Source organism: Cimex lectularius, unplaced genomic scaffold, assembly GCF_000648675.2.
Source record: "Cimex lectularius strain Harlan isolate CLEC.00 unplaced genomic scaffold, Clec_2.1 scaffold146, whole genome shotgun sequence".
Taxonomy (NCBI): Eukaryota; Metazoa; Arthropoda; class Insecta; order Hemiptera; family Cimicidae; genus Cimex; species Cimex lectularius.
In genome coordinates, this window is record NW_019392741.1 from 142404 (window position 1) to 170301 (window position 27898).

Genomic DNA, 27898 nt, shown 5'->3' on the forward strand with positions numbered 1-27898 from the left:
GTACATGAGCCAAGGAATACCACCCCTCAACTAGCTGGGCGGGCTTTTACCTAAAGTAAGTGTCTGTGTGTCAACCTCCCACAGGCTATATTAATTAATCCTTAATTAGGTAAAAAAGACTTTTACCTAAGTAATTCATTTTAAAAAAAACCATGAGTTATAAAAACATGGAAGTTTAGACACATTGCAGCATTTAACCTTGTGTCATAAAGCTACCATTGTAGATAGTAAAATGCTAAGCGTCTTTATTAGAAGACCTCAAGAATAAACCTCACTAAAACGAAGTAAAGGCATAAAATAAAAGCCTAATCTTTGCAATGTCCCTGACAATGGTTAGTTCTCACTGATGCAGCCTTACACCTGATTACAAATCCAGTGATTCAAGTGATTATTTCTAATAATGTTTTTATAATTATAAAGTATAACTGACCCAAACCTCTTAGTGACATTCTAATTGTGTCATAGGCTAAGGCCGAATGGATCAAATATTTTTCAAATTATTTATAAACATGTATATTTATGCCTAAGTTATAAACTCATACCGTTCAGTTGAATGTACAAATTGCCCTTAAGTTCGCAATACTGAATAGAGTTGACTACTAAGTTTCCAGACTTTGACCACTCCCAATGAAAACAGTATATTTGCCTTATCACAGTTTTGTGTGAACTTAGTGAAAAAATAATCTGAATACTAAACAATAGTCAGAACAATATAACTATAAAAAATTAATCATCGCCAGAACTTAACAAATTAATAAAGTTGGAGTTAACAATGATTCCCGATTAATCAATCAATTTTAAATCATATTAAACAAGTAAGAGTAAAAATTAGCTTTTCGCTGTAGTGCTTTAGCAAAATATAGTTTAAATTCAAATTTTTGAATCAAAACATTCAAATGAGTAGTAGCTCCTAACATTATATACAGTATTTGCTTATTTTGCTACTGGGAAAGAAGTAGCTTCAAACAATTTAATTCAGTAGTGCTGTGCTCTAGAAATAATAATGAAAACATTGGGCAATAATTTGCTAGCCTTATAAACCAGCTATCTTAGCTAAGAAGTTTTTAGAAAATAAATTAATAAAAAAACAATGCTCTCATCAATTTAATTTTTCCAAGTTTTTCTGTTTCAGTTGTAATAAATTCTATTTTTTTAATCAATTTCTATTTTAATGTAAATAATTATTAAGTTTGTAAAATATGTCACTTCTTGTAAACTTTTCAATTTGTCTATCTACAAAAAAAAATCTAAATTACAATATTGACCTAGTTAAATAGCAAATTTATTAATCAAAATACACATACGTTTTCCATTTAAGCATTCAAAATGTTTACTTGAAGTGACTTTATTTATTGTATTACCGATACATAAACGAATCAACGAGGATATCCTTCGAGCACAGAGCACAAAGCACATTAAAAAGGCACAGATTTTCCACCACCCCCCCTTACTTGACTAGAGTATCTGGTTCAAGTTAAAGCATAGACCAGAATAAATAAGGTCTTGAGAGTGGCCGTGGCTCTCTTCTAGCATGTCAGCACGTTTTTGTAATATATGTTGTACAGTCTGTCTTGTAAAAAAGTGTAATTTTGCATGATTTGAGGAACCAAAAGGTAAGTTTGTTCCTCCGCCGAGTTTTCACCGTTGATTAGGTTTATTTCTTGGTCTAAAATTTTCGCCACTGATCACAGCAAACAGTTGTAATTATATAATTTAAATAAACTGACTTAAAAAATAATATATTAATTAAATTAAATAGCAATCAACCAAGTATAATTTTTAAAATAGAAGTTTTCTATTACCCTTGAGTATTAAATTATTAAAAACTTATTGAACAAGTTTTATTCCTACCCACACTTTAAAAAAATTTATTGACACATAATTGTTTTGTGAAAATCTTTTTGAAATAATCACAAAAATTTACTTACCAATTTTTAAAACTATCTTTTTTTAATAAAATTTGATTTAGATAAAAACAAATGCAAAAATTCTTTTAAAAAAAAGATTAATATTGCTGTAATTATATACATATACATACATATTTGCATGTTGCATGATACTGTGTTCAATTGGCCAGAGTTTGGACCTAAAGTTTAGAAGGTTGTTTGGTTTTTGTCTGTGAAGTTCATATAGTCGTTGATTTCATCGTTTTCAACATGATTTACTGGTCATTGTTATTGAAAAAATAACAGTAAAATGAAACAAAATGCTTTCTCATTAGGTCAATAAATATTTCGGTTTCGCTGTTTTTCATTTGGATGAAAGTAGGAATCTAGTGAACTGTTGCTAAGGAAGATTTTCCATTTATCTAAATTAAGAGGTCTAGAATTTTCGTATACATTTTATCAGTTATTCTAGTATTGAATATTGTTTTATTTGGGTTGATACTCATAAAAATCCCTAACCACCCTTAATCAAACTAGAGTGAAGAATTTAACAGAAAAAATCAGTCGGTCATAATCAATACAGTATTCTGTGGTCTTCCATGATCCCCATTTAGGCAGTTTCTCTGGACTTATTTATAAAAAATAATTAAAGAACTGGCCAATCCGATACTTTATATTTTTGTAACGATCAGTTTTGAAATGTTCCCAAAGTGTGTGGATTTATATGGCATGTTTTTTGATATAATTTTGCCACATATTTCCATCATCAGGAAACATACTCAAACCTGATATACTTATGAGAACAATAATTAAAAAGTAAAGTAATTCCCATCATATGTCCAATAACCCTTGGATTATTAGGTGGAGACAAGGTGTCAAACCACTTTACAATACGTTTCATACTAATTTAAATTAAAAATCTTTGAGCTTTGCCAGGATTTGAACCCAGAACCAACTTGGCAAATACAAGTCAGATGCCCAAACCATTTGGCCACAATAGTTCCCTATTGGACTGACCCTGCATCAGTTGAAATGCTCTTCATTTAGTTGCCATCTGAAGCAACTGTTGGACAGTATATCCTACTGTTTGAAGAATTACATTTTGTTTTAATAAAAGTTATTGGCAGTGAAAAGATCAATAAGGAAGGCAGTCATTGACAGTGTCAAAAAACAGTATAGTACAAGGAGGTCATTAAACATTAAATTTTGAAGTATATTTTTTGTTTATTGAAATCAGCCCTCTTGTGAAGTTGCTGAGAAGGATCAAATCAAGAGGCGAGAATTTGTTTTTTGTACCTACTCGCGTGGCAGATAGTTGATATACATTCAATGCGTGTAGATAATCATAAAAATCCTTAACCACCAAAATACTTGACGAAGGAATTTAAATAAGTAATGATTGGCTCAGCATTCTGTGGTATTTAATGAACACAACGGTTCATTTAGGCTTCTTTCTGGACAATAATGGTCAATATGTAAACTGACTTACGAAAATGGTTCATTTTTTTCGCTGAAACATTTCACAGTGTTGTGGATATGTGGCATCTTTATTTGATATTTTCCTTCTCCAGGAAATTTCTCATACCTGCATTGCTGAGAATAATGGAGATTTGTGATGAAATTCTTCCCTTCAGGTTAATATGAATCACACTGTCATTTATTATGGTTTCAACGTATTTTTTATTAAATGGAATCATGCCTCTTCTGTAGCATTTGTAAAAATGGAATCAATAAATCCAAATTAAAAGGCTTAGATTTTGTACTACTCTGATCACAGAAAAATTATAAGGAGGGTCACGATGGCCAGATGAAGAAAGACTCTTTCATAGAACTTTCTTAAGAAAAGGCTTATGATCAAGTCATGACAATCAGCAAGTAAACCACTTTGTAAAAACTGTTTACTTTCTATTCCAATAAACCATCTCATTCAAAATGTAGTAAATATGAGTAAGTGATGATGGCTCTTATTAATTTCGTCACATATTTTCTTGGCAAAGAAAATATTCATTGTACACATTGTACTTGTTAAGACAAAAAGGATTGTTGATAAAAATCTGTATGAATTAGGTGATGAATTGTGAAAGTGGAAGAGTTAGGTAAACTATAAGTCAACAGACATCAGCATTGAAAGGTCAGGTTGGGAAAATACTGCACTTATATGATGATGTTACTTAGATCAAAGAATGCTCTCTTAAATCATTACCATGATGAATCAGAGCACATGATAAATAAATGAATAATTGCTCTACCAATATTGATATTATAAAAATGTTCAATACTGCTTGTATGCCTACAAACACATCTAAAAGAGTGATTTACTGCATTGAAGGACATTTAAAGGATATTGCATTTAAGAAAAACTAATGCAATTAAAAATAAAGATCTTCTGAGAAAAATGAAAACTTCCATTTGAACTTTGCAACTAAAGAATATTTGTTTCTGATAAAAATTAGCAGTATCATTCAATAACAGATCAACATTTTCCAGAAAAACGAACAACAAAAAATCTAAATATCAGACATAATATGTCCCTAAAAATTGCAAGGACTAGAGGATGATACAAAATTGTTGTTCCAACAAAATAACTAATAGTGCCTGTGCCCTGAAGGATATACCGGTGATCCGTTTTCACAGTGTGTCGTCCGACAATGTAAGAATGGCTGTTAGCTTAATAACGATTGCCGTTTGTTGTCCAGGAGTATAAACAAAAAGTCATTTTCACAGCTGAACCGATCCCACAAGAAAAGCCGACACCCTGTCAACCTTCACCGTGCGGTGCTAATGCTGTTTGCAGAGAACAGAACGGAGCTGGTTCTTGCACGTGCTTGCCGGAATACGTTGGTAATCCTTACGAAGGCTGTAGGCCAGAATGTGTTTTGAACACTGATTGTCCGTCGACTCGAGCATGCATCAGAAACAAGTGCACCGATCCGTGCCCTGGTACATGTGGCCAAAATGCGGAATGCCAAGTTGTCAACCATTTACCGTTGTGCACCTGTCACAACGGTTACACTGGAGATCCGTTTAGATTCTGCAATTTAATACCCCCACAGGGTAAGCTTGTACCCCATCTCACCTCTTCTTCTTTTCTTTTTTTGTTTTGTTTTTTACTGTTCATGATAATTAATATCTTCGACTCTCACCCGGATAGTGGAAGCTGCTCCCGTTGACCCATGCTCGCCATCACCATGCGGTCCGAACAGTCAGTGTAGAGTTAACAACGGGCAGGCGACTTGTTCATGTCTTCCAAACTACGTTGGCTCGCCACCGGGTTGTAGGCCGGAGTGTGTTGTCAGCACGGAATGCCAGTCAAATCGAGCCTGTGTCAATCAGAAGTGTGTCGATCCCTGTCCAGGGACGTGCGGTCAAAACGCAGAATGCCATGTTGTCAATCACAGCCCTATTTGCAGCTGTAGACAACGTTACACTGGAGATCCGTTCACCCGGTGCCACCCGATACCACGTAAGCCGATTAAAAATGACGGAATATCAAGCAACACTTTCCGTGCGATTTTATGATGGTATTGTCTGTACTCTTTTAGCACCACCACCGCCCCAAGCCGCTCCGGTACCAGTTAACCCATGTGTCCCATCGCCTTGTGGTCCTTATTCACAATGCAGGGATATAGGAGGGTCACCTTCTTGTACCTGTTTAACGGAATATACTGGAGCGCCACCGAACTGTAGACCGGAATGCACAATAAATGCTGAATGTCCGAGTAACAGAGCTTGTATGAGGGAGAAGTGTAGAGACCCTTGTCCTGGATCATGCGGTATAGGAGCACAATGCAATGTGATAAATCACACACCTATTTGCCTTTGCCCAGAAGGCTACACTGGAGATCCGTTCACAAATTGCTTCCCCAAGCCACCAAGTAAATACGTACTCTTTTTACTCAATAGTCTGTCCTTAGAGCCAATTTGGCCACCGCCTCTACTACGTTTGTTGGTTTTTTTTCTTTTTCTTTCTTGCAGCTGTCGAACCGCAAGCCGCCGATCCCTGCAACCCTTCACCATGTGGTCCTAATGCTGATTGTAACGACGGTGAATGCACATGTAGAGAAGAGTATCAAGGAGATCCTTACAGAGGATGCCGCCCTGAATGCGTTTTGAACAACGATTGCCCTCGGAATAAAGCGTGCATTAGGAATAAATGTGTCGACCCTTGCCCTGGCACGTGCGGTCAGGATGCTCAGTGTGAAGTGCTTAACCACATTCCCACCTGCGTCTGCCCACCAGGGACATCAGGCAATGCATTTATACAGTGCAGGCCAGTCGTCGGTCAGTTTTTGAAAATGTTAACCGTTGAAGATATTGCATAAAAATATTTCCTGCCAATTCAACAGTTGATTTTACAGCTTCTCCTGTTGTCGAATCGTTCCCGTGTCAACCGTCACCTTGTGGACCTAACAGTCAATGCCGTCCATTGAACGGGCAGTCGGTCTGCTCTTGTTTACCCGGATACAAAGGGATGCCACCTACTTGTAGGCCTGAGTGCGTTGTCAATTCGGACTGCGGAAGGAACGAAGGGTGTAACAATCAAAAATGCAGAGACCCTTGTCCTGGCACTTGCGGTGTAGGAGCGAGATGTGAAGTCATCAATCACAATCCTATATGCAGTTGCCCGCCACGTTACACTGGAGACCCGTTTGTCAGATGTCATTTGACCCGTAAGATATCCATTTAGAATCGTACCATTTACAAGGAGAATTCTTCTTTCGTCTTTTCTTGTCTCTGTTTGTTAAAGCTTTCATTTATTTTCCCGACAGCTGAAACGCCTTTAGTACAACAGACGCCTGTCAATCCATGTCTGCCTTCCCCCTGTGGTCCGAACTCGCAATGCAAAGTCTCTGGAGATAGTCCGTCTTGTTCGTGTCTGGCCGGGTTTTTGGGCGTCCCTCCGAACTGCCGGCCCGAGTGTGTCAGTAACAGCGAGTGTTCCAGCCATCTCGCTTGCATCAACCAGAAATGCAAAGACCCATGCCCAGGAACGTGTGGTACAAACGCGATATGCAGAGTTGTCAGCCACACGCCCCAGTGCCTGTGCCCTGAAGGATATACCGGTGATCCGTTTTCACAGTGTGTCATCCGACAATGTGAGTTTTTCTTTTCATTGTTTTTTATGTTTCGAATTCCTCGGTTGTTCGTGTTTTAGTTGTTGTTAGACCTAGATAAAGAGAAAGCATTTTGTTTAATTTAGGACAGTCATGTTCATTTTTTTATTAAAATATTTTCCCGGCAAATCTGTGCTTTTACGAAAATTGTGCTCTCCATTACATTTACCTAGTAGTTACTACCCTTAAATTATATCCACGTATACACACACACACACACACACACAAACAAACATACACACACACAATTATCTTATAATTTCTAAATTAATAAGAAAATTATTTATATAAAATTGGGCTTGCCCTTTGATTACCTGTTTATTTGTCTTGAGACTGACAACAATCTTCATTTTCTTCTTATTTATGTGTATTCCTTTATTGACAATCCATCTTGAAAGTAAATGTAGTTAAATAATCCTGTTTTTGTTTATCTGACTTTTCACTTAAAAGTTATTTAGAAAGAGAACTAAAGCAGAAGAATACTTATGAATATTATATTACACTTGTTTTGTAAAATTAAAATTTAGTTGGTGCAAATAAATATAGCACATTTAATTAACGAAATCTCACATCCTAACGTATCATGTTCAAACTGAACTGTTAAAAAATACAATGCAAAGCTCACCTTGGATTTTGTCCTTACAGCTGAACAATATCCTCAAGAGCGCCCAACACCCTGCAAACCTTCACCTTGTGGTGCAAATGCTGTGTGCAAAGAACAGAATGGGGCTGGATCTTGTTCTTGTCTTCCCGAATATATTGGCAATCCTTATGAAGGCTGCAGACCAGAATGTGTTATCAACACAGACTGCTCTGCTTCGAAGGCTTGTATAAGAAATAAATGTCAAGATCCTTGCCCTGGGACTTGTGGACAGAATGCAGAGTGTCATGTTGTTAATCATTTACCAACTTGTACCTGCCTTCAAGGATACACTGGAGATCCATTCCGGTTCTGCAATACAATTCCCATTCAGGGTAAGATGTCGTATGCCAAAAATTGACTCCAATTACTTAAAGTTTTATTGTTAACAGCACCTCAAGAAAGCCCAGTTGACCCTTGCGTCCCATCGCCTTGTGGACCAAACAGTCAGTGTAGAGTTAACAATGGACAAGCTATATGCTCTTGTCTACCAAACTATACAGGAACTCCACCTGGGTGCAGACCAGAATGTGTTGTTAGCTCTGAATGTGCATCGAACAAAGCTTGTGTCAATCAAAAATGTGTAGATCCTTGTCCTGGAACATGTGGTCATAACGCATTATGTCAAGTCATAAATCATAGCCCAATTTGTAGCTGTAGACCAAGTTTTACTGGTGATCCATTTTCACAGTGTCGACCTGTACTGCGTAAGCTACATTTATTTTCATCGATTGTATTTACATTAAAAAATTATTGAATTTGCTAATTTTTTTAAATAGCTCCATCACCACCTCCAGTACAACAGATGTACATTAACCCATGTGTACCATCTCCTTGTGGTCCATTTTCTCAATGTAGGGATGTTGGAGGTACACCATCTTGTTCTTGCTTACCAAATTACTTTGGCGCACCTCCCAATTGTCGGCCAGAATGTTCTGTCAACTCTGATTGTCCAAGCAACAAAGCGTGTATGAATGAAAAATGCAGGGATCCTTGCCCAGGATCTTGTGGTTTTAATGCACAGTGCCGTGTAATAAATCACACACCCACATGCACATGCCCTGAGGGATTCACTGGTGACCCGTTTACTAATTGTCAACCAAAACCACCACGTATGTTAATACTTACTTTCATTTGCAACATAAATATATGTTTTTGTAGCAATCTTCAAAAAATATAAATTTATTTTTAGCTGTTGAGCCACAACAAACTGATCCTTGTAATCCATCACCTTGTGGTTCAAATGCTCAGTGTAACAATGGCTTATGTACATGCCTACTTGAATTCCAAGGAGATCCATATGCTGGATGTAGACCTGAATGTGTATTAAATAATGATTGTCCAAGAGATAAAGCTTGTATTAGAAACAAATGCACAGATCCTTGCCCAGGAACGTGTGGGCAGGGTGCTATTTGTGAAGTTATAAATCATATTCCAATTTGTCGGTGCCCAGAAAGAATGTCAGGCAATCCATTTATACAGTGTCAAACTGTAGCAGGTACATTATATTCCCAATCATATTCAAATTATCTGTTTAAAGAGTTTATTGTTCATAAAATGAATGGCTTTTTAGCTGCTCCTGTTGAAGTACAACAACCATGCCAACCTTCACCCTGTGGGTCCTATAGCCAATGTAGGCCTGTTAATGGGCAATCTGTCTGTTCCTGTTTAGCAGGCTACAAAGGTTCTCCACCAGCATGTCGTCCAGAATGTGTGGTTAACTCAGATTGTGGTCGAAATGAAGCCTGTAATAATCAAAAATGTAGAAATCCATGTATCGGAACTTGTGGAATTCAAGCAAAATGTGAAGTTATTAATCATAATCCTATATGTAGCTGCCCAGTTCGCTTTACAGGGGATCCATTTACACGTTGTCTTCCTATGCGTAAGTTTATATACATGAACGTTAAAAGTCTAAAGAAACGCAAATTCACCTAATATTTATCCATTCTCAGCTGAAGCACCAATTCAACAAGCACCTCAAAATCCATGTGTTCCTTCTCCTTGTGGACCCAATTCTCAATGCCGTGCTTCTGGAGATAGTCCATCATGTTCCTGTTTAGTTGGATTTTTAGGTGTTCCACCTAATTGTAGACCAGAATGTATTAGTAACGGTGAATGCTCTAGTCATTTGGCTTGTATAAATCAAAAATGTAAGGATCCCTGTCCTGGCACTTGTGGTGCTAATGCCATGTGCCGAGTTGTGAGCCATACTCCTCAGTGCTTCTGTAATGAGGGTTATACCGGAGATCCATTTTCTCAATGTGCTCTTAAGCAATGTAAGCCTGTTCATAATATAAAAAAATTTTGTAGTATATATATAATGTTCAAAAGTACTTAAGTAAGTTCAATTTCAGCGGAACCTGTTTCACAAGAGCGTCCAACACCATGCTCACCATCTCCTTGTGGAGCAAATGCTGTATGCAAAGAGCAAAATTTGGCAGGATCGTGTACATGCTTGCCGGAATACGTTGGAAACCCCTATGAGGGCTGTAGGCCAGAATGTGTTCTAAACACAGACTGCCCTCAGAACAGAGCTTGCATCAGAAATAAGTGTCAAGATCCTTGTCCAGGTACTTGTGGACAAAATGCAAATTGCCAAGTTGTTAATCATTTGCCCACTTGCACATGCAATACTGGTTATACTGGTGACCCTTTCAGATCTTGCAATGTAATTCCACCTCAAAGTAAGGACTTTCATATTTAGAAGTACTATGAATCAAATCAACCTATTTAACTTTATCTTTAACAGTACAAGCAACTCCTGTTGACCCATGCAACCCATCTCCGTGTGGACCCAACAGCCAATGTAAAACAAACAATGGTCAAGCTATATGTTCATGTTTACCGAAATTTGTTGGTTCACCACCTGGATGCAGACCAGAATGCACAGGCAGCTCTGAATGTGCTTCTAACAAGGCTTGTGTAAATCAAAAATGTGTAGATCCTTGTCCTGGAACATGTGGCCGTAATGCCTTGTGCCAGGTCATAAATCATAGTCCTATCTGTAGCTGCCAAGTAAGATTCACTGGTGATCCATTTTCTCAGTGTCGACCTATTCCACGTATGATATACTTTGATTCAGCCTTAGAAAACAAATTGAAAGGTTAATAAATATAGATTTCATTTTTTTTTTTTTTTTTTTAATAGCACCACTCGCAGAACCTGTCAAACCAGTATTTGTAAATCCATGTGTCCCGTCCCCATGTGGTCCATTTTCTCAATGTCGGGACATCGGAGGATCTCCATCATGTTCATGCTTATCAGATTACACTGGATCTCCTCCAAACTGTAGACCGGAATGTTCAATCAATGCAGAATGTCCAAGTAATAGAGCTTGCATAAGAGAGAAATGTAGAGATCCTTGCCCAGGGTCATGTGGATCAGGAGCACAATGCAGTGTTGTAAACCATATTCCAATTTGTACCTGCCCTGAAGGATATACTGGAGATCCATTTACTAATTGTTTTGTAAAACCTCCACGTAAGTTACGCTCATAATTTTTATAAAAGTGGTCATACATCATATTAGAAATAAATATCTTTATTTTAGCTGTCGAACCTCAACAAACTGATCCTTGTAATCCATCTCCTTGTGGAACAAATGCTCAGTGTAATAATGGCATTTGTACATGTTTACCCGAATATCAAGGTGATCCTTACACAGGATGTCGTCCTGAATGTATTCTCAATAATGAGTGCCCATCAAACAGAGCTTGTATCAGAAATAAATGTACAGACCCTTGTCCTGGAACTTGTGGTCAAAGTGCTGTTTGTGAAGTCATTAATCATATTCCAATATGTCGTTGTCCAGATGGAATGTCCGGTAATCCATTTATCCAGTGTCAAGTACAACAAGGTAAATAGCTAGTATTATTTGAAATCTATTTGCAAGAATTTATGGTAAGTTCACTCAATACTGTTTTAGCTCCAGTAGAAACTAATTTGCCATGTCAACCGTCCCCTTGTGGTCCATACAGTCAATGCCGACCTGTAAATGGTCAGTCAGTTTGTTCATGTTTACCAACATACAAGGGATCACCACCAGCGTGTCGACCTGAATGTGTTGTCAATTCAGACTGTGGTCGAGATGAAGCTTGTAATAATCAGAAGTGTAAAAACCCTTGTGTTGGAACGTGTGGTGTTGGGGCACGTTGCGAGGTAGTTAATCATAACCCAATATGTTCCTGCCCAAATCGTTATACTGGTGATCCTTTCGTAAGATGCCAGCAATTAAGTAAGCCAAACTCTAAATACTAGATTTCAAGTTGATTTGAGTGCCATAACACTTTCTTTTTTGTATAGTGGAAGCACCTCTACAACAGACGCCTACAAATCCTTGTGTTCCTTCACCTTGTGGCCCTAATTCTCAATGTAGAGAGTCAGGAAACAGTCCATCATGTTCCTGCTTACAGGGTTTTGTGGGGGTACCTCCTGGTTGTCGTCCAGAATGTATTATTAACAGTGAATGTTCCAGTCATTTAGCTTGTATAAACCAGAAATGTAAAGATCCATGCCCTGGAACTTGTGGAACTAATGCTATGTGTAGAGTAGTAAGCCATGTCCCACAATGTATTTGCAATGAAGGTTTTACTGGTGATCCATTTTCACAATGTGTTTTAAAACAATGTAAGTCTTACTTTTCTCTATTTAAAAATTACTATATTTTACAATATTGATTATTTTAACTTCATTTTTATATTTAATATTTTAGCTGAACCTTTGCCTCAAGAAATTCCCACACCTTGTTCTCCATCTCCTTGTGGAGCAAATGCTGTTTGTAGAGAACAGAATGGTGCAGGATCTTGCACATGTTTCCCTGAATATGTTGGCAATCCTTATGAAGGATGTAGACCTGAATGTGTGACAAATGTCGACTGCTCTTCCAATCTTGCATGTATCAGGAATAAATGTCTGGATCCGTGCCCAGGGACATGTGGGCAAAATGCAGAATGTCAGGTTGTTAATCATCTTCCCCTTTGTACATGCTTCCCTGGATTCACTGGCGATCCTTTCAGATATTGCAACAATATACCACCTCGTAAGAATATTGTGCTTGAATTTGGTGAAAAGTTTATCTACATTTTGTTTTTAATGTTTTAGCAACACAACAAGCCCCAATAGACCCATGTAATCCTTCCCCTTGTGGTCCAAACAGTCAATGTAAAGTCAACAATGGTCAAGCCATTTGTTCTTGTTTACCAAACTATGTTGGAGCTCCTCCTGGCTGTAGACCTGAATGTGTTGTTAGCATGGAATGTCCTACAAATAAAGCCTGTCTTAATCAAAAATGTGTCGACCCTTGTCCTGGTACATGTGGTCACAACGCAGAATGCCGAGTGATAAATCACAGCCCAGTATGTTCATGTCGCCAAGGCTTTACTGGAGATCCATTTTCACAGTGTAGACCTATACCACGTAAGAGAATCTTTTAAATGAATTACATGAATAAAGTTAAGACTAGTAAAATTTATGGACTCATCTTCTTCTCTAGCACCTCCACCAGAACCAGTCAAAGTAGAATATGTAAACCCATGCATTCCTTCACCTTGTGGGCCATTTTCTCAATGCCGGGATATAGGAGGAAGTCCTTCATGTATATGCCTTCCAGAATATGTTGGCTCACCACCAAACTGTAGGCCTCAGTGCTCCATAAATTCAGAATGTCCAAGTAATAAAGCTTGCATAAGGGAAAAATGTAGAGACCCTTGCCCAGGATCATGTGGTGCTGGAGCTAACTGCAATGTGATTAATCATACTCCAGTTTGTGTTTGTCCAGAAGGTTATACTGGAGATCCATTTACAAATTGCTTCCCTAAGCCACCCTGTGAGTTTTTTTATTTATTTAGCTATTCAAAAATGTTATTTGAATTGTCAACAGAGGTAATTTTTCTTTCTTATAGCTGTTGAACCACAGCAAACAGACCCTTGTAATCCATCACCTTGTGGTTCAAATGCTCAGTGTGACAATGGCATATGTACTTGTCTACCAGAATACCAAGGAGATCCATATGTTGGATGTAGACCAGAATGTGTATTAAATAATGATTGTCCAAGAGATAAAGCTTGTATTAGAAACAAATGCACAGATCCTTGCCCAGGAACCTGTGGGCAGGGTGCTATTTGTGAAGTGGTAAATCACATTCCTGTGTGCCGGTGTCCTGACGGAATGTCTGGAAACCCATTTACTCAGTGTCAACCTTTCAAAGGTAGTGCAAAACCTCTCCTTGTATTACTTAAGTATTATTTCTGATATATAAATATAAATAATTTATTTTAGCGCCTGTTCCAATGCAACCTTGTCAGCCCTCTCCGTGTGGACCTTACAGTCAGTGTCGCCCTATTAACAATCAGGCCGTTTGTTCTTGTTTAGTAGGATTTAAAGGTTCACCGCCTGCATGTAGACCAGAATGCGTAGTTAATTCAGACTGTGGAAGAAATGAAGCTTGTAGTAATCAAAAATGTCGCGATCCATGTCCTGGAACATGTGGCATCGGTGCTCGTTGTGAAGTGGTCAATCATAATCCGATTTGCAGTTGCCCAGTTCGTTTCACTGGAGATCCATTTATAAGATGTTATCCAATCTGTAAGACTAGTTGTTATTTTATTTTATTTTTTAAATTTAATCAGTAAGATTAATGTAATTAATTTTATCACTACTATGTAGCGGAAGATCCAGTGGTTCAAGTTCCAACAAATCCTTGTCAGCCTTCACCTTGTGGGCCGAACTCTCAATGTAAAGTGTCAGGCACAAGTCCTTCTTGTTCCTGTCTCCCAGAATTCTTAGGTGTTCCTCCAAATTGTCGACCTGAATGCGTCAGTAATAGTGAATGCTCCAGCCACTTAGCCTGCATCAATCAGAAATGTAAAGACCCTTGTCCAGGGACTTGTGGGTCTAATGCCATTTGTCGGGTTGTCAGCCATACTCCACAATGCTTGTGCATTGAAGGTTTTACTGGTGATCCGTTTTCACAATGTACAGCAAAGCAATGTAAGTTGGAACATGAAATTAGGAAATCATTTACCAGTTTTATCATGATTCCAAATTTTAGCTGCACCTGTACCAGAGGAAAAGGCTACTCCTTGTCAACCATCGCCCTGTGGAGCAAATGCAGTTTGTAAGGAGCAAAATGGTGCAGGTTCTTGTACCTGTTTACCAGAGTACATAGGAAATCCTTATGATGGATGTAGACCTGAATGTGTTCTAAACACTGACTGTCAATCTAATCTGGCTTGTATCAGAAACAAGTGTCAAGATCCTTGTCCTGGTACATGTGGTCAAAATGCTCTATGTCAAGTAATAAATCACTTACCTTCTTGTACATGTTTCACTGGTTACACTGGAGATCCTTTTAGATACTGTAACGTTATACCACCACGTAAGAATCGATTCAAAATATTTGGGAATATATTCCTAATTTAGTAGTTAACTTGATAATTTTTTTTGACAGTTGTACAAGCAGCTCCAGTCAATCCATGTAAGCCATCGCCATGTGGGCCAAACAGTCAATGTCGAGTAAATAAAGATCAAGCAATATGTTCATGTTTGCCATCTTATCTGGGAACCCCTCCTGGATGTAAGCCAGAATGTGTTGTAAATACAGAATGTCCCTCGGATAAATCTTGCGTAAACCAGAAATGTGTCGACCCTTGCCCTGGAACTTGTGGATTCAACGCGCAGTGCCAAGTTATAAACCACAGCCCCATCTGTAGTTGTCGCAATGGATTCACTGGAGATGCATTTTCACAGTGTCGTCCGATACCTCGTAAGGACAAAATTTAATATTTGTGTTCAAAAGATTAATTTATATTGAAAGTACACTGATTAAGATATATGCGTTAGCATAGTTGATTTATTTTTTCATTTGTATATGAATTTTAACATCAGCCATTGTATAGCAACAATTAATGTTGAATAACTTTATCCCTATTGAAAGTTAAATTATGCCAGTAATTTATTTTATCCATATATCTTTGTGACTTCCTTGTTTATTAATACTACATGTAGTTTGATGGAATCATTTTTCATCAGCCAATAAGTGGTTAATACATAGTTCAAAATAAACAAATAAATTCTGAATTATGTAAAAAATAATTGCAAATATCTAATTAAGTAGTCTGTTAATCTATTCAAATCACTTTTAGCACCTCCAAAAGCCCCTGTGCAAGAGACATATGTGAACCCTTGTTTACCATCACCGTGTGGACCGTTTTCACAATGTAGAGATAATGGTGGTTCTCCTGCATGTACATGTTTGCCACAGTATATGGGATCACCCCCGAATTGCAGACCTGAATGCACAATAAATACCGATTGCCCTAGGAACAAAGCTTGCATTAGGGAAAAATGCAGAGACCCTTGCCCAGGATCATGTGGCCTCGGTGCAAACTGTAATGTACTGAACCACATACCAGTGTGTACTTGCCCAGATGGATATACTGGAGATCCGTTTACAAATTGTTATCCCATGCCTCCACCACCACGTAATATAAATAACAAAATAGTTTTTTTTATTTAAAATAAAATAAAATTTCGTGTTAATAATTGCTTTGATGAATATTTCAGCTCCTCCACTTGAAACAGACCCTTGTAATCCATCCCCATGTGGAGCAAATGCATTGTGTTCTAATGGAGTTTGTAATTGCCTGCCTGAATATCAGGGTGATCCGTATGTAGGATGTAGACCAGAATGTTTATTGAATTCAGAATGTCCAAGGGATAAAGCGTGTATTCAGAACAAGTGTACAAATCCTTGCCCTGGAACCTGTGGTCAAAACGCTTTATGTGAAGTTGTAAATCATATTCCTATTTGTCGTTGTCCTGATGGAATGTCTGGAAACCCATTTGTATCATGCCAACAATTTCAAGGTACATTCTCCGTATCAAGAATTTATACGTTTAACGCTAACTTCTTAAAACGTAATTTACAGCGCCTGTAGTTACAAAACCATGTGTACCTTCACCATGTGGCCCAAATAGTGTTTGCAGAGAATTTAACAATCAAGCGACATGTTCTTGCCTGCCAGGATATGTAGGAACTCCTCCGTCTTGTAGGCCGGAATGTGTTGTCAGCTCAGAGTGTTCACCTTCAAGGGCTTGCCTAAATCTCCATTGCGTTGATCCATGCCCAGGAACTTGTGGTGCAAATGCGGAATGCCGAGTTATTAATCACAATCCCATTTGCAAGTGTCCTACAAAATACACCGGTGACCCGTTCCTTCGATGCTACCCAATTCGTAAGCTCTCACACAACCATATCACAATTACTTTCATCACAAGAACAATATTTTACGTTTATTTTTTATTTTCTTAGCTGAAAAACCTGCAGATCCAGTAATACCTGTTAATCCATGTGTACCTAATCCTTGCGGTCCCAACTCTGAATGTAGACTATCTAATAGTGCTGCACCATCATGCTCATGTTTGAAAGATTATATTGGCAATCCTCCAAGCTGTAGACCAGAATGTGTTTCAAACTCTGAATGTGCCTCTCAGTTAGCCTGCATCAACCTTCATTGTAGAGATCCATGTCCTGGATCATGTGGTTCCAATGCAGAGTGCCGGGTTGTGAGCCATACACCGAATTGCTATTGTCCTCCTGGATATACTGGAGATCCGTTTACAAGCTGCTTTTTGACACCGAGTAAGCATTACTACCCATTCTTTTCTTAAAATTAGTAAGTGTAGGGGTTGCGATTGTTGTTTTATTGGATCGTATCATCGCTATCTTCATGAGGAGCAGAAGAAAGAAGAAAGCTGCCCGTAAACCAAAAAGGAAAACAAGATATGCATGTATTTTATTTATATTGTTTACTATTATTGTCTATGCATGTGATTCAAATGTTTGTTATGAACTATTTGTGTACACGATTGTTTGCAAGTTGCAACCAATTTAAGCATGACTTTCAAAATATGCATGTGTTTCAATGAAGTTTTTTTTTATACATGTTGAATTTACTATTTTTTAAGCATATTTTGCATGACTGACAAACAAACAACAAATATTTCATAGTTGTTCAATTATAATTAGATTTTGCAGGTTTAATATTACAACATTAAAAAAATCTAACAAATTTTCAATTTCTTGTTTTCAGTCAAAATACCAAAACCTGAAGCAACAAACCCTTGTGTGCCATCTCCGTGTGGACCTAACGCTTTCTGCAGAGTGGAAGGTACATACGGAGTGTGTGAGTGCTCTCCGGAGTACCAAGGCAACCCGTACGATGGATGCAGGCCAGAGTGTGTTGTCAGTTCTGATTGCCCAATGAGTCAGGCTTGTATCAAAAACAAATGTGCCGATCCATGCCCTGGCACATGTGGTCTGGGTGCAGTTTGTTCTGTCTCGAACCACATCCCTATATGTTCATGCCCTTCAGGTTACACTGGAGACGCATTCACAGCTTGCCGACCAATCCCAAGAGAAGGTAAGAAAAATATATTTCTCTTAAAACTCATTAAAGGGTTTTCTTTTTACATCCGACTTTTCCTTTAGAACCAGCTGTTACTGATCCTTGTCGGCCTTCTCCTTGTGGACCAAACACAAGATGCAATGCACTCAATGGAGTAGCTATTTGTGAGTGTTTGCCCGAATTCCAAGGTAGCCCAAGTAGTAGCAGTGGCTGCCGACCAGAGTGTGTAATAAGTTCAGACTGTCCACGAAACCGGGCATGTGTTAACAATAAGTGTGTAGACCCTTGCCCAGGAGTTTGTGGTTACATGGCTGTATGTCATGTTGTTAACCACAGCCCTATATGCTCTTGTCCACCTCAGCTGCAGGGTGATCCGTTTGTCGAATGCAAACAACTACCAGGTTATATTTCTATTTCATTTTCTTAACCAAAACTCTGCAGTTTGAATAATATTTTCTCAACATTTTTATCTAGCTCCCCCTAACGATCCATGCAACCCAACACCTTGTGGACAAAATGGACAGTGCCGAGCAGTTAATGGAATCGCTACCTGTATTTATCCTGAGTGTGTTATCAATCAAGACTGTACCAGGGACAAAGTGTGTTTCTCACAAAAATGTAGAGATCCGTGTATCGATGCATGTGGGCTTAATGCCATTTGTCAAGCAGTTAATCATAAAGCAGTTTGTTCTTGTCCTCCCGGTTATACTGGAGAGCCGCGAATTCAATGTAATATCCAACAACAAGGTGGGTTTTTAAAACTTAAATAAATATGCGCTTTATATTTTTTAATTAATTTATTTTTAATTGTAATAGAAATGCCTAAACCTGAATGTACAACTGATAATGAGTGTCCAAATGTCAAGGCTTGTATAAACCAACTGTGTTCTGATCCTTGTCAGGCAGCCACAACAAGTGTTTGTGCATACAATGCCGAATGTAGAGTACAAATGCACAGGCCAATTTGTGTATGCAGAGAAGGCCTTACAGGAAATGCCCAGTCGCAATGCTTCGATAGTAAGTCAGGAATATTTACAACTGCCAATAAATGTTTTAACATTGATAACAAACTTTTTTACAGTCGGATGCCGTGCTGATTCACAATGCCCACCAACAGAAGCCTGCGTCAACAAACAGTGTGTAAACCCTTGCAAGTACACACAATGTGGAGTAAACGCAGAGTGTAGAGTCCAAGGAGGAAGAGCTCGCTGCTACTGTCCTACAAGTTTCTTAGGTGATCCACATGTAAAATGTGAAAGACCACAATGCACAAGTGATACTGAATGCCCTTCACATCTGGCTTGTAAGGAGCTACGTTGTCAAGATCCTTGCAAATGTGCACTCGGTGCTCTCTGCACGGTCCATAACCACCAGCCAAGCTGCCAGTGTCCTCCAGGATATGTTGGAAATCCCCATGAACTCTGTACTTTAGGTAATTTAAAATATATAAATTGATTTTTAAAACTTTTTCCATGAAATTAATAATTTAATCATTTTTTTTTTCACTTTAGCACCCATTAGTGGTCCACAATGTAAAATGGATGCAGATTGTGCTAGTAAATTAGCTTGTTTTGGAGGAGAATGTAGAAATCCTTGTATCGAAACAAATCCATGTGGCCAAAATGCAGAATGTACTGTTGTGGATACATTACCATTGAGAACGATGTCTTGTCAATGCTTGCCAGGTTTTGTCGGTGATGCTGATGTTCAATGTACTCAAGGTATTTCATCAATTAAATTTACACTAACAATTATTGATTATTTTTATTTTATATCACATATTTGTATAATCATCATTAAATTATTTGTGATTACAGGTTCTAGCAGAATGCAAACAACAATAACTTTAACCCTATTATATCCATTTTTTGAAATAGTACTAACAGCAACACACCTTTTTTTAAGATTTGATTAAAAAATGTTTTTTGTTGTATTTTGATCTATACTGATTTTCTATTATTAACATTTCAGCTACGCCTGTTGAATCAGGTTGCTCAAGTGATTCTGAGTGTTCTCTCTCAGAAACTTGTGTAAGCAGAGTATGTGCGAATGCATGTTCCATTTCAAACCCATGTGCGAAAAATGCTCTTTGTCAACCAACCAACCATAAAGCAGTGTGTAACTGCCCACCTGGCCTTGTTGGAGATCCATTTGTAAACTGCTATAAAGGTATTTTTTATATTAGAAAATTGAGATTTCGTTGTGATCCTTTATGAACGTTTTTTATATTTTTGTTTAGTTCCCGATTCAAAACCAGAATGTACTGCTGACTCAGAATGCCCATCACAAAGGGCGTGTGTGAACCAGCGATGCCAAGACCCATGTGTGATTAACGATCCATGTGGAATGTCCGCAGAGTGTACAACACTCCAACATAGACCAACTTGTGCTTGTCCTCAAGGATGGGCTGGAAATCCTCAAGTCCATTGCTATAAACGTACAATTTTTTTTACTACATTTGATATTACATCTATTGTAAAGTTGTATTACTTACCGAAATTATTCTTTTTAGCTGAATGCAAAGTAGATTCTGATTGTGTTTACGATAAGGCATGCATTTCTGGAAACTGCATTTCACCTTGTGGCAGTGTCTCTTGTGGAAGAGGTGCAGAATGTAAAGTTGTGTCCCACACAGCACAATGTGTCTGCCCACCTGGAACCCAAGGAGATGCACACGTGGCTTGTATATCTGTTGGATGTCATTACAATGAAGATTGTGCTGACCATGAAGCTTGCGACAGACTCAATAGAGTGTGTAGGCCTGTATGTGAAAAAGACACATGTGGACGTGGTGCTCGTTGCCATGCTAGAGATCATCAACCTAACTGTGTCTGTGAACCCGGTACACAAGGAGATCCATTTATCGAATGCATAGGTACTATTTATAGGCACATTGTCGCAACTTAATCTTAACCTTATCGATTTGTTGTATTTTTCAGGATATCGGTTACCAACACCTACCCCTGAATGTGCACAAGATTCAGACTGTCCATCAAAACTTGCATGCATAAATAAACAATGCAAGGATCCTTGCAGCCTTCCTGCAGTCTGTTCGCCAGATCAGGAATGCAGAGTACAAGATACCCTCCCCCTTCGAACTATATTATGCCAGTGTCCATCAGACACTATAGCAACAGGAGATGGCCATTGTACACCAATCAGTAAGTTTTGAGGTATATTTAAATTTAGAATATATGCTAACTATGAATTTATAGGACATCCTGATGTTGAATGCCACGTAGACAGTGATTGTTCAGATTCAGACCGGTGTATTAGGGGATCATGCAAGGAAGCTTGTAGGGTCGACCCTTGTGGTTTGAATGCTCAATGTTTGTCTCAGAGACATCAAGCAACATGTACTTGCCCAGAAGGTTTTGTAGGTCATCCACATATTGAATGTACACCAGGTAATGTCAGATTGTCTAATAAAAATACTACATTTAGAATATCTACTTAATTTTAATAAATTTTTCAGAACAACGATACCCGGTGCCATTAACACCAGTTGCAGAATGTGCCCACAATGACGATTGTCCCGGTGATAAGAGATGTTTGAATCAACTTTGTGTAAATCCTTGCGCTAATGATTCACCTTGTGCACCTGGAGCATTCTGCCGTGCTCATGACCATCAAGCAGTGTGTAAATGCCCTTCTGGATTTTCTGGAGATCCATTTACACGATGCACACCTCGTAAGTAGCCTCAACAGCATATTTAAAACAAAATAAATTTGAATTAGCTATTAATAAAATAATTTCCGACAGCTGCTGATCCGTTGGCTGGTTGTGTTTCAAATTCGGAATGTACTCCTAAAGAATCCTGTGTAAACCGACTTTGTGTTAACCCATGTAATTGTGGACCAAATGCAGAGTGTAAAGTTCAAGACCATTATCCGATCTGCTACTGTAAACCTGGATATTCTGGAGATCCACAGATGGGTTGCAAAGAAGGTATGCGTAAAAGAGTGAATTAATTTTTAAGTACATATGAACATTGATTTAAATGGTGTTTGTTTTAGTTGGTTGCCAATCAGACAACCAGTGCAGTTCTGATAAGACATGCTACAATGGAGAATGTATCAATCCTTGCCTTATTGGCGATCCTTGTGGTGCAAATGCAGAATGTTACGGTGAAAATCATAGAGCTCAATGCAGATGCTACCCAGGATTCAGTGGAAGTCCCCTTGTGAGGTGTGAGAGAATTGAGTGTAATGTGGATGCTGACTGTCCACTTGACAGGACATGCTTGGAGCATAGGTGCATGAATCCATGCACAGATATGGCTAATCCACCATGCGCATCAAATGCAATCTGTTATGTGAGAAATCACCTAGCTGGTTGCCGCTGTCCTGAGCACATGCCACTTGGAAACCCGTTATCATTTTGTCATCGACCTCCACCACCAAAGCCTGGTCTTCCAGAATGTGAACACGATGTCGAATGCCCGAGTAAATTGGCTTGTATAAGAAACACGTGTAAAAATCCATGCACAGAATTGACACCCTGCAGTTCATCATCAATGTGCAGTGTTTTTGACACAACTCCAGTTAGAACGATGGTATGCACCTGCCCAGTAGGATGGGTGCCAAATGAAGAAGGAGATTGTACACCAGGTGACTATTTATTATTATTACCATGCAGTACTGTTGATATTAATCATTTTTTATTGTTTAATAATTAGAAAATTCCCAATTATAAACATATATAAATTTTACAGTTGTTCTTCCATCACCACCTGGCTGTTCATCTGATTCACAGTGTTCATCGAATGAGACTTGTATAAATAGGATGTGTAGAAACCCGTGCAACTGCGGACCAAATGCTCAATGCTTTGTCACAGATCATAGACCAATTTGCTCTTGCATTGTTGGTTATGATGGCAATCCAAACTTGGGCTGCAGAATTGGTATGAGTTACAAATAAAATTGACTCGAAAATAAGATTGTTCTAAATTTTATTTATTTTTTAGTTGGATGTAGAACAGATTCAGAGTGTGGATCTGGAAAGGCGTGTATAAATGGAAACTGCATCAATCCTTGTGTGGTTGATGATCCATGCGGAGTAAATTCCGAATGTTTCGCTGTAGGAACGAGAGCAGAATGTCGTTGTTTGAGTGGATTTAGAGGAAACCCATATGAACGATGTCTTGTAGTGGGATGTCGCTCGAATTCCGATTGCCCCAGTGACCGAGCTTGCATAAACGCTCAGTGTATTAACCCTTGTGTGTACGAACACCCGTGTGCTCCTCAAGCAGAATGCCATGTCCAGAACCATCTTGCACTCTGCCGATGCCCACCATCATACGAAGGGAACCCTTACACTTCATGTAGACCCAAGGTTCAGCCAGAATGTCAGGTAGATGGGGACTGCCCGTCTCTGTTAGCTTGCTTCAACCATCTCTGCAAAGATCCTTGTAGCGTTTTGGAACCATGTCAAAGACCTGCCAGTTGCCAAGTCGTACCTTCACTCCCTGTAAGAACAATGATATGTGAATGTCCACCTGGATATATATCGAGTGGAAGCGGCACATGTAAAGCTACACCACCTGTATTAAAAATAGGAGAATGTGTATCTGATTCTAACTGTCCATCCGACAAGGCATGTATAAATGCCATTTGTAAAGACCCTTGTAACTGTGGACAAAACGCAGAATGTAGAGTGAGAGACCATAAACCTGTTTGCTCATGCTTACAAGGTTTTGAAGGAAATCCTGATTTAGAATGTGTAAAAGGTATTACAAACATTCCTATAATATAATGCAAATTTCTAAATAATAATTATAAATTTCAGCCGGATGTAGACACGATACAGATTGTTCAGGACAACACGCCTGCTTGAACAGAGAATGTGTTCCAGTTTGTTCTCCAGATGGCAGTTCATGTGGAACAGGCGCTCTTTGCTACGGCAGCAACCATCGTGCCGTCTGCAATTGTCCTCCGGGTCTCACCGGCGATCCACAAGTTGGATGCTTGCTGGTTGAGTGTGAATCCAATTCAGATTGCCCAAGCAATAAAGCATGCATTAATACAAGATGTGTATCACCATGTGAATTAGAAAATCCATGCCTAGCACCTGCTGAATGCACAGTATACAACCATATCGTTGACTGTACTTGCCCAACAGGTTATATCGGTGATGTTGGAACAGGTTGTCAACCGAGTAAGTTTAATTATCTAAATCATTTTATTTTAATATCATTTTAATAAAATGACCTCAAGAAAATCCAATACATCAATTTCATTTTATTTTATTTTATTATAAATAACAATAAATAAAAAATTAATTTTTTTAGTTGAGAAAAAATGTGAAGGTGATTTTGACTGTCCATCCCAAACTGCTTGTATTAATGAACAATGTGTCAATCCATGTAATGCAACAACGCCATGTGGTCTAAACACTATTTGCCAAGTTTTTGATACCTATCCTGTCAGAACCATGGTTTGCGAATGCATTCCTGGTTATCACGGAAATGCTGCAGTGCAGTGTGACAAAGGTATTTTATTATTATAAAATTTAAAATTAAAATTACAAATTTGCTAATTACACTATATTTTGTTTCTAGTTAGCGAATGTCCACCAGATAAAGGCTTTGTCCGAGATAAAGATGGTAACTGTGTTTGCCCACCTGGCACCGCTCTGAATAACTATGATGAGTGTGTGAGATGCTTGCCAGAATTAGGATTTAAAGTTGACGAGAGAGGACATTGTATATGCGATCTAGAGAAAGGTTTGATTATTAACGATAGAGGTGATTGCATCTGTCCAACCGATCACGGTTACATACTCGACGTGAATGGATTCTGTGTTCCACGCATTGTACCAGAATGTGAAACAGATGATGAATGTGCAGATCACTTGTTCTGTAACAAGGAGTCTAAAACATGCCAAGACCCTTGTGCAGAAAAAGCATGTGTTGTCAATGCTTTTTGCAATGCTACGCAACATGTTGCTGTCTGCCAATGCATCTCTGGATATATTGGAGACCCTAACATTGCCTGCAGTAAGTTCTTGTTTGATAACACGATTCTATAAAAAACTAAATTGCAAATTGATTATATTGATGTTTTTTTTTTCTTTTCAGAACCCCCACCATTTATGAGAACAGATTTCCCACGCCCTGACATGGCAGTGAGCTGCTTGTCTGATGGTGTGCAAGTTGAAATTCACATAGAAGAAAAAGGATTCAATGGTGTTCTTTATGTAAAAGGACACTCTAAAGATGAAAAATGTAGACGTGTAGTTTCACTGCCTAATGACTCTCAACCAAAATTAGAAATTTTCAAAGTAAATTTTGGTACTTGTGGGCTTATACATGTCAATGTAAGTATTAATTCTTCTTCAATTTTTCCTCCTAAAAAGGCTAATTTGTTTGTCATAACTTTACTAAAACTCTTAATGTTTTTATTAAAGGGACAGGCAAGTTTTGTACTTGTCATCCAAAAACATCCGATGTTAGTCACCTTTAAAACACAAGCGTACCACATCAAATGTGTCTACACGACCGGTGAACAAAATGTTACACTCGGATTCAACGTTTCAATGCTGACAACAGCTGGTACGATTGCAAACACGGGACCACCACCAACATGCCTCATGAGAATTGTGACCCACACAGGCCAAGAAATTAGTTCAGCTGAGATTGGAGACAATCTCATGCTTCAGGTTGACGTTCAGCCTTCAAGTGAGCCACACAATTAATCAATAATCAATTATCGTTAAATAACATATTATAATGAATTTTATTTATTTAGGTATATACGGTGGTTTTGCAAGAAGTTGTGTTGCAAAAACCATGGAAGATAGCGTAGAAAATGAATATATTGTGACAGATGAGAATGGTTGTGCTACAGACCCTAACATCTTTGGTGAATGGGACTACAATTCTGACACTCAAACGTTATTAGCAAATTTCAATGCTTTCAAATTCCCAAGCAGTGATAATATACGATTCCAGTGTAATATAAGAGTATGCTTTGGAAAATGTCAGCCTGTAAGTTTTTTTTTATATTTGCATTTTTTTTTCAAATATACAATTTGTTGTAATTAGATCCTTGTATTTGAAAAATTGTAATTTTACAATGATTCAAGGTAAATTGTCGGGGCTATAACGCATATGGGCGAAGACGAAGAGAAATCAATGAAAGAAATAATACTGGTGTGGAAGTAGCTGAATCTGTAAGCGAAGGCCAATTGAGAGAAGAGATAACAATCCAATCCAATGCTATACTTACTCTTGAACGGAGGGAAGAACGATTTGTTGATCCAACAGAAGGTACGGCAAATTAGTACTTATTTTTAATTTTGATTAATCAAATGGCTAATTTACTATCGATTTTCCAGCTCCATCAGTCCAACAAATTGATGATATCTGTGTGTCAATGATTGGATTTATCATTGCACTAGTCATAACGGCCTTATTGGCATTAGTAGCAGTAGCAGTGGCAGTTTCGTGTTGGCTTATTGCATATAGAAGGAGGCCAAAAGCGACCGGTCCCCTTCCACATCCACCCGAGTTTCCAAACCCGTTGTTCACCACGCCAGAACCTCTCGCAGAGCCCTCGCCCGACTACCTCTCATAGACGACAGAAGAATAAATTATAAATAAGAGAAACATATATAAAAATTCCTTGTGACAGAACAGTAAAGCCGTCAATACTGTTCCTCATATGGAATTTTTATCGTCACCTCCTCAGATGGCTTAATAAAATGTAAGAAATTAGAAAATTAACTTATAAAACTGGGATTGACATAGTACTTTTTCCCTCCAGGAATAATACACTTTCTCTCTTCTTGCGGTGTGGGTGTTCTTAACTTTTTCCAACTAACTATTGAAATAAGCCATTGGAGGATCTGACTCGCTTTTCCTATACACTGTAATATAGTCCGATGGATGAGTGCTTGTATGTATTATTTGTATATCATGAAAGTATATTTTTAGTTAGGACCGATTTCCACATGTACTGTAATTAATTAAAGGTCTTCGATTCTAATTACTAAGATACGTATTGTGAATGAATGTTTTAGGGAAATTGTTAATTTTGTATTAGAAATGCAAGTATACTGTGATCGACTATATCAAATTGTTATTTGTGTGATTTGATATGTTTATTTGTGAAAAATTGTTGAAAAGAGCAAGCTTTGATATTGTCGGTTACAGTATGAGACTGCCAAGCATTTACTATATATTATTATTTATAAATTTAAGCTTAGAGCTTTAACTTTGTTTTGTTGCAAATGAAAGACTGTAAATGACATCAAATTAATAAATGTCTAATATAGTGTAAAATTGTAAAATTATTGTGATTTTTGTAAATAATAGGTTGCAAATTATAATAAGAATATACAATATAATTTTAATAGACAAAACGCTGCACTCATACGCCTTTACAAAGTTTAATTGCATTATTTATTGAATAAAAAATAAACATTAATAATACTTACAATTTTAAAAGTCCTCTAAATGTAACAATATTCAAAATTATACTCTACAAAAATTGTGATAATATAAAATAACAACAATAAAAATATTTTAATATCAAAAATCTTGTTTATTTTTTATATTATAGACCTTATGCACGTTTAAAAAGAGACAAGAGTCTAATGAATTTCTAAAGAAATTATCTTTTTCCCTGATTCTTTTGCGATTATCCTGGGGATAGGGATAAAAGAGGCGGCCACAAGGCCTACTGCACCTCGACCTGAATAGGTCTATTGTCCTCCCCTTTTATTTATAACTCACTGGCTAGCTTCAGGTTATTATTAATCAGCTTCCACAGCTTTGCCAGAGGCTCTTAGTGTAGGATCTTGCGTCATAATTGGTGGTCATAATTGACCATATTCCAATTAATTAC

General features: G+C 37.9%; 1 protein-coding gene across 1 annotated transcript in view; it reads left to right on the forward strand.

The window, feature by feature from the left end:
• The window catches only part of LOC106669909, a 153882-nt gene extending 126364 nt beyond the window's left edge, over positions 1 to 27518 (forward strand). Inside the window, 54 exon segments of the mRNA XM_024227096.1 lie at positions 4611 to 4940; positions 5038 to 5349; positions 5429 to 5761; positions 5862 to 6167; positions 6245 to 6556; positions 6656 to 6982; positions 7646 to 7975; positions 8033 to 8347; positions 8420 to 8752; positions 8833 to 9138; positions 9214 to 9525; positions 9596 to 9919; positions 9998 to 10327; positions 10393 to 10704; positions 10791 to 11123; positions 11193 to 11498; positions 11568 to 11876; positions 11945 to 12268; positions 12354 to 12680; positions 12743 to 13057; positions 13134 to 13466; positions 13543 to 13848; positions 13920 to 14225; positions 14307 to 14630; positions 14692 to 15018; positions 15091 to 15405; positions 15785 to 16123; positions 16206 to 16508; positions 16571 to 16876; positions 16954 to 17283; positions 17735 to 18064; positions 18133 to 18450; positions 18524 to 18796; positions 18866 to 19066; positions 19131 to 19481; positions 19561 to 19770; positions 20021 to 20218; positions 20289 to 20486; positions 20562 to 20924; positions 20989 to 21210; positions 21265 to 21456; positions 21525 to 21740; positions 21813 to 21998; positions 22067 to 22660; positions 22765 to 22953; positions 23017 to 23778; positions 23838 to 24206; positions 24340 to 24540; positions 24610 to 25047; positions 25129 to 25367; positions 25458 to 25728; positions 25799 to 26037; positions 26136 to 26319; positions 26388 to 27518. Coding sequence (XP_024082864.1) covers positions 4611 to 4940; positions 5038 to 5349; positions 5429 to 5761; positions 5862 to 6167; positions 6245 to 6556; positions 6656 to 6982; positions 7646 to 7975; positions 8033 to 8347; positions 8420 to 8752; positions 8833 to 9138; positions 9214 to 9525; positions 9596 to 9919; positions 9998 to 10327; positions 10393 to 10704; positions 10791 to 11123; positions 11193 to 11498; positions 11568 to 11876; positions 11945 to 12268; positions 12354 to 12680; positions 12743 to 13057; positions 13134 to 13466; positions 13543 to 13848; positions 13920 to 14225; positions 14307 to 14630; positions 14692 to 15018; positions 15091 to 15405; positions 15785 to 16123; positions 16206 to 16508; positions 16571 to 16876; positions 16954 to 17283; positions 17735 to 18064; positions 18133 to 18450; positions 18524 to 18796; positions 18866 to 19066; positions 19131 to 19481; positions 19561 to 19770; positions 20021 to 20218; positions 20289 to 20486; positions 20562 to 20924; positions 20989 to 21210; positions 21265 to 21456; positions 21525 to 21740; positions 21813 to 21998; positions 22067 to 22660; positions 22765 to 22953; positions 23017 to 23778; positions 23838 to 24206; positions 24340 to 24540; positions 24610 to 25047; positions 25129 to 25367; positions 25458 to 25728; positions 25799 to 26037; positions 26136 to 26319; positions 26388 to 26626 — 16568 coding nt within the window. The 3' untranslated portion in view covers positions 26627 to 27518.
• Positions 27519 to 27898: the final 380 nt, after the last annotated feature.